Here is a 9,525-nt window from a genome sequence, read left to right as displayed (position 1 = left end):
GGGTGGAAATTCGTGAAGGCAGTCCTTTTTTTTATTGTGTTGATGGGTTTGTTACTTTCTCCCCCCCCCCCTCCCCCCGCCCCCCCTTGCAGCTCCTCTCTCTTATAGGGGCTGAGCACGTCGGGGGCAAATATGCCAATAGAGCGGGGAGAGAAACGCAGATGCCCATTGTGCTGTATATAAACTTTCCCCTTAATCGGGCCAGTTCCCCTCCATCCGCGGACTGGTGTGCAGCAGCAATTCCGATGTCTATCTGTCTATCTGTCTGTCCGCTGCTGGCCTGAGCTGCTCGTCACCTCCGTCCCCAACCCTTCCCCCAGCCTCCAGCCAAACAAAGGTGGGCGACGCTTTTTTTCTGCTCCTAAGGCAGTTGGTGAGCAGCTTTCCTGAAACAATAACTCTCTTATTGAGAACAAATGTTGACATTTGCAGGGAGCGAGGAAAAAAGCAGCCCAGGAAGTGCAAAGTGGAAAGCGACCCTCTTCCTATTTGACGACAGCGCCAATTCCCCCGGGATCCCACCTGAGATTAAAGCCTGAATTTCAATAAATCAGCCCTAATGAAACCTCTGGCCCCGAAGAGGGAAGGATTTGCCTTTTACGCTCGAAACGAGCACAGAAACGAGGGGAGGGAGTGGGGGGAAGAAGGAGTAAATATAGGATGTGTGAGATTTTAATCACAGCAGGCTGATTAACATCGTTATGAAATAAACCATACACAAAGTGATGTATTTTATCGTTCGTCCCTCTTTCTTGCTACACTGAAATCATCACATTGTTTGTGCCAACAATCTAGAAAGGCTACACTTTCCTCCTGCTTTCAATTTTGATTACTAAATCTCAAATGACGTTGAATATGCAGTTCTTGCCCATTAATTTCTTGCTTAAAATAATAAGTTTTTATGCCAAATCATTTCAGTGGTGCACATCTGCATCCATGAACCGTTTGTGAATTTCTCAGAGGATGAGAAAAGTCCATTGGGTTTTACATACATAGTGAACACTTGAAAGCCAGTTTTCCAAGTCTTTCTACTTTTCTTTCCAGAAAGAAATCCAGGTCTAAATACTAGGAAGGGTGGGTAAATTATGGAAATCTTTTATAAGTCTTTGGGCGTATAAACATCAAAGGAATGTCGTTAGCCTTTTTTAATCTCTGCCACAGCTTTTGGTTTTTACCAATTGAAATGTACACTGTGTCCAACAGAGACCTGAAACATTAAATGTGTGTGATGGGGGCGGAGGGAGTAGGAGCAAGAGTAGGGAAAAGAAAGTTCAGGTGTCTCCCCTGACACAAAAATTCCCTCCGTAAAATCTTCCTGAAGTGCACAGTAAAGACGGTCAAGGATGGTTACAGTAAATATTTGCATTTACATCATCTGCTAAATTGGAAAGGAAAAAACTGAATTACTTCTTAGCCGTTTGTCTAATTGCACTATACACTACATGCAGATACAATTGCATTGTACCTCAGTGAAAAAAAAGATGCTACAGAAGCAAAGAAGCATCATTCTACAAACAAGATATGAGGATGAGTAGGCCTGCAGCCACGAAGGTCTTCAGTGGCTTATATTTAACTGTATGGATCCCAGAGTTTTCTAGAATAATATTATTAATTTCTGCCTTTTCAGCTGAAAAACACACACATTTTCTCAGTCAGTTAAAAGTCTTTATGGGGGTAAGTTACAAAGGGGGGGGAGGGTGTGCAGGGGAAGAAGAATCATGAGAATTGTGTATATGGATTTAAGAAAAACAACTTCCTTTCCCCCTATTTATTATAATCACAACATATTTCTGGACTCCAGACTAGTACAGCTCTTTATCCAGTTAACATTCCCAAGGCTGATGCCTGAAGTATCTAAGATCACTTTCAAATGCCCTTTCTAACAAGACCTGAGCAAGAGGCCACTAATTTTCACTGAACAAAAAGCCACTGGAGAGAGATCCGTTTGTCAATATCAACTGGTCCAGCAATTTCCCATCTTCAGACACATCGGCCTATCTGAGCTGGCAGATGTTTAGACAAGATTTTATAAATTGTTCAATATCAAACCATAATGAACCCCAACTGACCATTCCAAAGCAGCTAAAAGCATTCAGGATCTCCCCTGCTGGGATCTAATAATGCTCTCACGCTGGAACATTATTAATCATGGAATAAAATAGATGAGCCTCTTGAAAAATAAGTGTATGATTGATTAAAGGGCAATCTAAGAAGCTATTATTCTTGTTTTATAACCGTAAGTTATATTCACTCAATTTATCTTTTGGGGAAAATAAATGATTGTTCGTTTCTTTCTGAAATTATATTATATAAGAATTCCCATTTTTTAACTAAAAATTAAAATTATGAGTTTGCTGATTTTATGAGCCCAATCAAAGTGGATTTCCAATGTGATTGTAAAGATATGGCTTACTGATATAAAGGGAGGAAATAATAAAAAAAAAAACAGATATTGGACTTTCAAATTTTTTTCTTTTCCCTTTGTATACTTTAGCCATAAGCAGAAACAAAGAAATTAGAAATAAGTCACAGTTGATTAATTTTTTTTAATAAATTGTGGATTTAAAGAATGCTAACTCAAATAAAGAGCCACTTTACACCCTATATAAATAGTTTATAGGAAACACGCATATATTCTCATCACCCTCTCTTCGCATATTCATGTATATATACAAATGCCTATTTGCACCTATATGTGAATTTAAAGTTTAAGTATAATGGAACAACTCAGAAGGAATTAATTTATGCAAAGCATATCTTTGCAACGTGTTTAAATTGCTAACTCATTTTATGGTCTATGCTCTACTGGTGAAATTAGAGCTTTCCTCATTTTCTAAACAATAAATTAATATTTTAAGGGAAATGAACGAAAAACACAATGTTGTTGCAGACTAGTCTGGTTTTATTTACAATTAGAGATATAAATTAGTAAAGAATTCTTGTTAAACAACCAAAGATTGTATAACCATCAATGTTTCAAATAAAAACGGGGCAAAATTTATTTACAAAAAGTTCAGATTCCATTGCAATACAACTTGCATAAATTACTAGAAGCTTTATATCATTACAAAAATAAATATCAAATTTGTTTCCACTTTGTAAGGACTCAAGTTCTCCAATCACATCTTTATTATCTCTACTGTATACATCTTTTACAAATAATTTTACAATAAATCCTAGCACACCTATCGAATAGATACCGTGGCAATGAAGTGATCAATTCAAGATATCCTGAGAAAAACAGATCTGTTTTCAAAAGTCACACATACATTGGGGAAACTATACTATACCAGCAAACTTACATATGTCCAACAAAATTCTGGTTCGATAATTAGATTCTGAAGATTTAATAGTGCTCTGTGGTCTTCTTTTATACAGTGGCACCAGCTGTGATCCGGATTTAGAGATTTGTTATATATATTAGCTCGGGGAGAGATGATGGCTTGCTGACTTTTTTCAAAGCAATTGTGACACCTACCTGTGGACCAAGGAAAAAACCAGATCATCCAAAAATCCTTGAATTACACTCTAACACCATTAAACGGCTGGGGGGGGGGGCAAGGAAGCAAGGCAAAAATTTTATTCATCTAATTTCTTCTAATAAAAAGAGGTAATTGAAAAATATCAGCAAGGTGGGTTTGTTGCAGTTTTTTTAGCTCTAAATAGTGAAAGTATTCAGAGTGCCTTTGCTAGATAGGCAAGAGGCTAGTCACAGATAACATACCTTGCTTAGGATGCATGTTGGTTTTTAACAGTTGTTCCTTTTTATATTAAATATGCAGTCACTGCATGAAGCCCCACTCAGAATGTACAATTTTAGCTCTGCCACGTGAGCACGAGCACTTTGTTTTTAAATAACAATACTTTCAAAGGTGTTTTGGTTTTTTTTTTTTTAAGATTTCTTTCCATAACGTTTAAATAGTCCCTACGGCTTTGTCTTACACAAGCGAAGAGTATGCAAAGTGAGGGAACTGACTAACTTGACTTGAAAATTAAGACAAACTTGAGAAAGAAAAGTCGTAATAAGAGGCTTAAAAAACCAGCAGAAAAATAGTGTCTTACTTTGTAATCAGACTCGTAAGTAATGAAGCAATAAATTAACGTTAAGCAAGTCTAGAACTGTGCAGCATGTCTCAGACTTGATGCCAAATGATCAGTGTAATAGAAAATGTTCTCACTTACTTGCATTGCTGTGTGATTGCACTTCTATAGGTATGGTTGTACTCCTACTGTGCAGACTTCAGTGGGATCTGTCAAAATATAACCGTCAGTTAGTCACAGGACACAGCCAGCTAACTAGATTATACAGTCTGTGTAGGTCCCAACCCTCACTGGTGCAGAATTTGTAGCTAGGTGGTTCAAAAGGCTGGCCAATATTTCATAATTGCCTGTATCTCGAGTATTTTGTTAGAATAAGCTGACAACTATATTAGTGTAAAACTTTTTCAGAAAAACAAACAAACAAACAAAATAAACAAAAAAGCAAACAGTTAAAAAATGTCACGGTCCACGTAATTTCACGACCAAGGTCAGCAATTATCTGAACTCAAAGCTGAAAAAACCCCGTGAGAATATTGGAAACAAAGAGAGCCAAACCAGTTTGTCAGGAAAAAAAAATACAGGCAATGACACCAGTGCTCTCTGGATAGCTTTGCGTGTAGTTTTCCTTTTAAAAAGGATTTTTTTTAAAAAAGTGACTTTTTAAAGCCGTGTCTGCAGCGTGTAAGACTGATCTAAGAGTCGCCTTTTACATTTCCTCTCTCGGTTCTTAGAGGCTGGTACTGATACGACGGCGACATGCCGTTTTTAATCCCCAGATTATATGAGTGCCCGTCTTCGCTCTGGCAGCGGTGGCAGTGCGCTCGCTGTTTTCTTCAGAGAAGGTTTCAGTATTTACAGTGCATAACGGTCGTGTACTGGTCAGGGAAGGAGAACGAGGGAGAAAGGGGAAGAAAGAGGCAGAAACAAGTCACCTACCTTTCTTAGAGTCATAGCTAGAGGGCCTGTAATGTTGTTCTAGCTGGTTAGTGATCGTTTTCAAAGAGTCACTGCTCTGTTTGTGGACAGAGCTGGCGTTTAGGACAGTCTGACTTAGTCCCTCGTTTGAAGACACTGCCGCGGAGTTGTATCTCAGGATTCCCTGGCTCTGGAGAGCATTAAAGTTCCCATAGTTTGTATAATTGCTATAAAAAGGTGAGGTGTAATAAATATGCCTCCCCAGGAGGGAGGAGGGCGAGTAGGCAGCGCTGTGCGGGACGGAGGCGGGGGTGGCCGAGGAGAGCGGGCCAGGCTGGCAGCCTTGGCCCAGGGTCTGACTCTTGAGGTCCGAGGTGGCGATTTCGGCCAGTGACCAGAGCTTGGGCTTGCTGGCCGGCGTCGGGGGGCCGGGGGAGGCGCGGGGGCCCAGCGCCGCCTTGCTGGCGCTGCGGGCGGCGTCGGCGTGCGGGTGGCCGAGGAGCGGGGCCTCCACGGCCGCCAGCGGCGAGGAGGTGGCGGGCTTGGCCGGTGGGTCGCGCTCCCCTCCGCCGCCGTCATCCTCCTCGATGTCCTCCTCGTCCTCCTCGTCCTCCTCCTCTTCCTCTTCCTCGATGTCCTCGTACTTGTCCTTGCACTCCGAGCCCGACTCGCAGAGGGGGTCTCCCGCTCGGCATGGCAGCTTCTCGCCGTCCGACTCCGCGGAGCAGGAGTGGTCCGTCAGGGAGTCGACTTGCAAGCTGATCCCTGCGGGGGCCCGCCGGGCACAGAGAGGCAGTCAGGAGAGGCGGCAAAACAGAGCAGGAGAGGGGCGAGCCAGGCCACCACCGCGCCACCGCGGCGGGCAGGCAGACTCTAGCCATCTCGGCCTTTTCCCATTCCGAGGATCATCCATCCCCACAGGCTGGGTCCGCCGCGGCATCCTCAGCACCTCCCCCCTTGCCCCCCCAAGATGCCGCCGTCCGCCGCGGCACCTCCGCCCGCCGCCCCCCGACCGCCTCGGCCACCGGCACTGCGCGGCGACAAGCTCCCGAAGAAGCCGGGGGAGACGGGACGGGAAAGGTCTGGGGGGCTTTTTTGTTAAACGCCGTGCCCTCTCCCCTACCGCTGCCCTGCTCCTGGGGGAACTCGATGGGGCGGGATGGGGCAACACCGCCGGGGCCGCGGTCACCCCGCGCCTACCTTCGTCCTCCGCGGAGGTTTCGTTGCTCTCGGGCATCTTCTCGGGACTCTCCTCCTTATTCCTCGGCCCATCTCCTTCATCGTCGTCCTCATCCTCGCTCTTGTTCCGCGGGGCCCAGGTCATTTTGTTTTCCTTCTTGAGCCGCCGGCGGGCGTTGGCGAACCAGGTGGAGACCTGAGTGAGGGTCATCTTGGTGATGATGGCCAGCATGATCTTTTCACCCTTGGTGGGGTAGGGGTTCTTGCGGTGTTCCTGCAGCCAGGCCTTCAGCGTGGCCGTGGCGTCGCGGGTGGCGTTTTTCCTGTACGCGGGGTCGTTGAGCTGGTAGGGGTAGGCAGGGCTGCCGTACGGGTGGTAGCTGATGGCTCCGGTCATCCCCGTCGTATGGGCGTCGTAAGGGGAGCCCTAGACAGAACAAAACGGTGGGGTTGGCAATTTGTTATTGCTGATAGCCATTAGTGAGTTGTCAAGGCGAGATCGGCGGTTATATTTGTATTTCCCCGGGATGGTGTCTTGTATCCATATTCTATGAGGGGGAGAAGCAGCACCCAAAGGCCATTAAGTTACGACCCCCCCCCCCCTTCCTCCGCCCAGCACACAGACACATGCGCTTAAAATCGGCGATGTTTTAATCTTTCTGACTAATTTCAGCTCCTCGTAATTGAACATTTCCCAATATAATTTTCGAACCGCGTAGACATTTTAAAGGCCCTACAGGTAGTGTCTTGATATCTACATTTCTCTCAAAGGTTCAAAAGATGTTTCCTTTTTAGCTATAGAAAATACAACAAAGCCGCCACTTAGCAATTCACTGCACTAATGCATTGCAAATCCAATTTGCAAATCAGAAGATATGCACCGTTTCGAATTGTTCAAATGCGATGTAATTAGCATTTTAATTCGCTCTTTAACGTTTAAATTGCGCTTATTTAAGTCTGCATAATGCAAGAAAAGTTAAAGATATCGCTAAGAAACTCACTAACTTTCAGCATGTCTCTGAACCCCGCAGACCGGGGAGTCACAGACTCAACATCACCCAGTATCCCGCATAGTTCATAACCTCGCTGCAACTTCCAGCCACTCGCCTACTGCTTCTCAGCAGGAAAAACAAGCAAGTGAGACCCTCAGATCTTTTATATCACCTCGAATAAAGACTGCACGACAATTTATGGACTGTATTTTACAGATGGAAAGCAAGTAGTTTCCCTGTCACTTTGCAGGGAAAGCAAACTACACCGCTACCATCCTCTCCCAGGATATAGGCAGCGACTCTTGTCTCAAATTCCGGGCACAAGTCTTTGTGTGTACGGACTAGATACGTGTCTGACTCTCTGTGTGCGTGTGTGTTTATAAAACTATATAACCATCTAGACGTGCAGTTTATTTATATTGTTTATGGTTTTATTTATATACTTTATGCACAGAATACACACAACACGCAATTGCAAATGCTCCTTAAACTAATAATAAGAAAGTGAAATCCGAAACTGCGGCCACTACAACCATCTTGGGCTTAAGCGAAGCTCACAGATCGCAAACAGATGCTCCTTTTCATTCCCAAAATCCAGTTAAACCATTAGCACAAAACACACTGAAAGTAAATAAAACCACACGGGGATAAAGCCCCCAGCGCCTCTAAACACCGACTTAAAAAGAAAGAGAAAAAAGAGAGGGAAAAAAAAGGAAGAAAGAGAAAAATAAGCCCTCCCCTATGCTATCACAGTGAAAAGAATATATATATATTAAAAATAAAATAAAAAAGAGAAGAGAGAGTGGAGGACGGTAGACATACACATGGAAACCAGGGGGGAGAATGAAAGTCTCCAACCCAACTGAGTGAGACGATCCGTATTTCCTTAATCAAGGCGCCCTCCCGGCTTCTCAAACCGCGCGGAGAGCCCGGGACCCAGGCCCGCCGGCACCGCGCTTGGCTGGGTCGCGAAGCGGCACCCCGACCCGGCCCCGGCCCGCCGCTCCGCTCCGCTCGCCTCCGTTCCGCTCCGCTCGGCCCCGGCCGGGTTGCAGGGCTGTACAGAGCGATGCGCGGAGGAGGAGGCACTGCGGGGCGCCCGGTTGTGCGGCGTGGTGTCGGGGTCTGATGGTGAGTGTGTGAGGAGAAAGGCTGAAGATGATGAGGATGAGAATGCGGGTGCTAATGAAGAAGGAGAGGGTTTCTCTTCGGTAGTTACCATGTAGGAGGGGAATCCCGTGGCGGGGTCTGTGGAGTACTGGAGCGGGCTGGTGAAGCCTGTGGCCGCCGCCTGAGCGGTGAAAGCTGCCGATCCCGGGTAAGGGCTGAACGCCGATCCCGACGAAGACCTGGCCAGCTCCTCGCTCCTGGGGGCCGCCAGCGCCGACGCCCCGTACGCCGGGCAGGAGTACAGAGCCAGCGAGCCGGGGGGCTGGTAGAGGTAACCCTGAGGATAGGACATGGCTTGCACTGGCGTGCACAGGAGCAGGGAGGGGGCGAGGGTGACCGGCCCTGCTGCTGCCGCTGCTCCTGGCGCTGCTTTCGTGCTCTCCCTCTCTCCCGCCCGCCCTCCCGCTCCCTCCCTCCCTCCCTCTTTTTCCCTCCCTCCCTCCCTCCCTCTCTCTCTCTCTCTCTGTCTCTCCTCGGTTGGCTCTGTGCAGTTATGTAGAGAATCAGAGTTATTTTATGCTCCCCCCCCACGCGCACCAGATCAGAATAAAAACAAACAGGAGGGGGGAAAAAAAAAGACACTCCCCCCCCCCCCCCCCCAAAGGGCAAATTAATAGAGAGGTCAGAAAGCTATTCGGGAGGGAAAGGGCATCTGGGAGAGATGGAAGAGGAGAGGATTAATAGAAAGAGGGTGAGAAAGGGAAAGAAACAGAAGGGGAGAGGGGGAGCGAGAGAGAGGGAGAGAGAGAAGCGAGCCCCCGAAATCAAAAAAGTGGCTGCTGCATATGGAGTTCTCCCAGTTAGCCAGCCAGATCCCAGAGCGCCTGCAAGTCTGTATTTTGGGGGAAGTATAGAGTCTGGAGTGAAGAGTTGAGGGAAGCAGCACTCGAGTTTCTGAGGGACATTGGAAAACAGAGCTGTCCGTCACCGCCGCTCATCTGCATAGCGCGGCGGGCCCGCCCCCTCCCGCTCCGGCCCCGACTCCGTCTCCTCCCGCGGACGGCAGGCAGGCGGGTAACGAAGGCGGGCAGGCAACGAAAGCAGGCTTTGTAATGCAAGCCAGCCTCTCCGACTGCGAGCATGCTGCTGAAGCCAAGCGATGATACTGCTCATCAGCTCCTCTCCGGACTCACGGAGCCATGAATACTCTTTCGCACACTCTCCAGTACACCCCCTTTCTCCCTCGTTCTGTATCCACACGGAGAGCAGAAAGGAATGTGCATGGTAG

General features: G+C 46.8%; 1 protein-coding gene across 1 annotated transcript; it reads right to left on the bottom strand.

Annotated features, from left to right (window-relative positions):
• Positions 1–2,881: 2,881 nt before the first annotated feature.
• On the bottom strand, positions 2,882–8,644 carry IRX2 (iroquois homeobox 2). The gene is made up of 5 exons (XM_027741008.2): positions 8,347–8,644; positions 6,157–6,562; positions 4,978–5,721; positions 4,183–4,250; positions 2,882–3,478 (listed from the first exon to the last, which is right to left on the bottom strand). The coding sequence occupies exons 1-4, from the start codon at positions 8,587–8,589 to the stop codon at positions 4,207–4,209; spliced, it is 1,437 nt and encodes a 478-aa protein (XP_027596809.1). The 5' UTR covers positions 8,590–8,644; the 3' UTR covers positions 2,882–3,478; positions 4,183–4,206.
• Between the last annotated feature and the right edge of the window lie 881 nt (positions 8,645–9,525).

Source organism: Pipra filicauda, unplaced genomic scaffold, assembly GCF_003945595.2.
Source record: "Pipra filicauda isolate LSUMZ 115617 unplaced genomic scaffold, ASM394559v2 scaffold56_size3634133_pilon, whole genome shotgun sequence".
Lineage (NCBI taxonomy): Eukaryota > Metazoa > Chordata > Aves > Passeriformes > Pipridae > Pipra > Pipra filicauda.
The sequence above is the reverse complement of the archived record's forward strand: the minus strand, read 5'-3'. Positions and strand labels throughout refer to the sequence as shown.

Excerpts from the sequence above, each read along its gene's own strand:
- IRX2 (XM_027741008.2), bottom strand. The coding sequence starts at position 8,589 with ATGTCCTATCCTCAGGGTTACCTCTACCAGCCCCCCGGCTCGCTGGCT. Across the intron at positions 6,563-8,346 it reads CGGGATTCCCCTCCTACATG|GGCTCCCCTTACGACGCCCA; the intron begins GTAACTACCGAA and ends TGTTCTGTCTAG. Across the intron at positions 5,722-6,156 it reads AACCTCCGCGGAGGACGAAG|GGATCAGCTTGCAAGTCGAC; the intron begins GTAGGCGCGGGG and ends GGGCCCCCGCAG.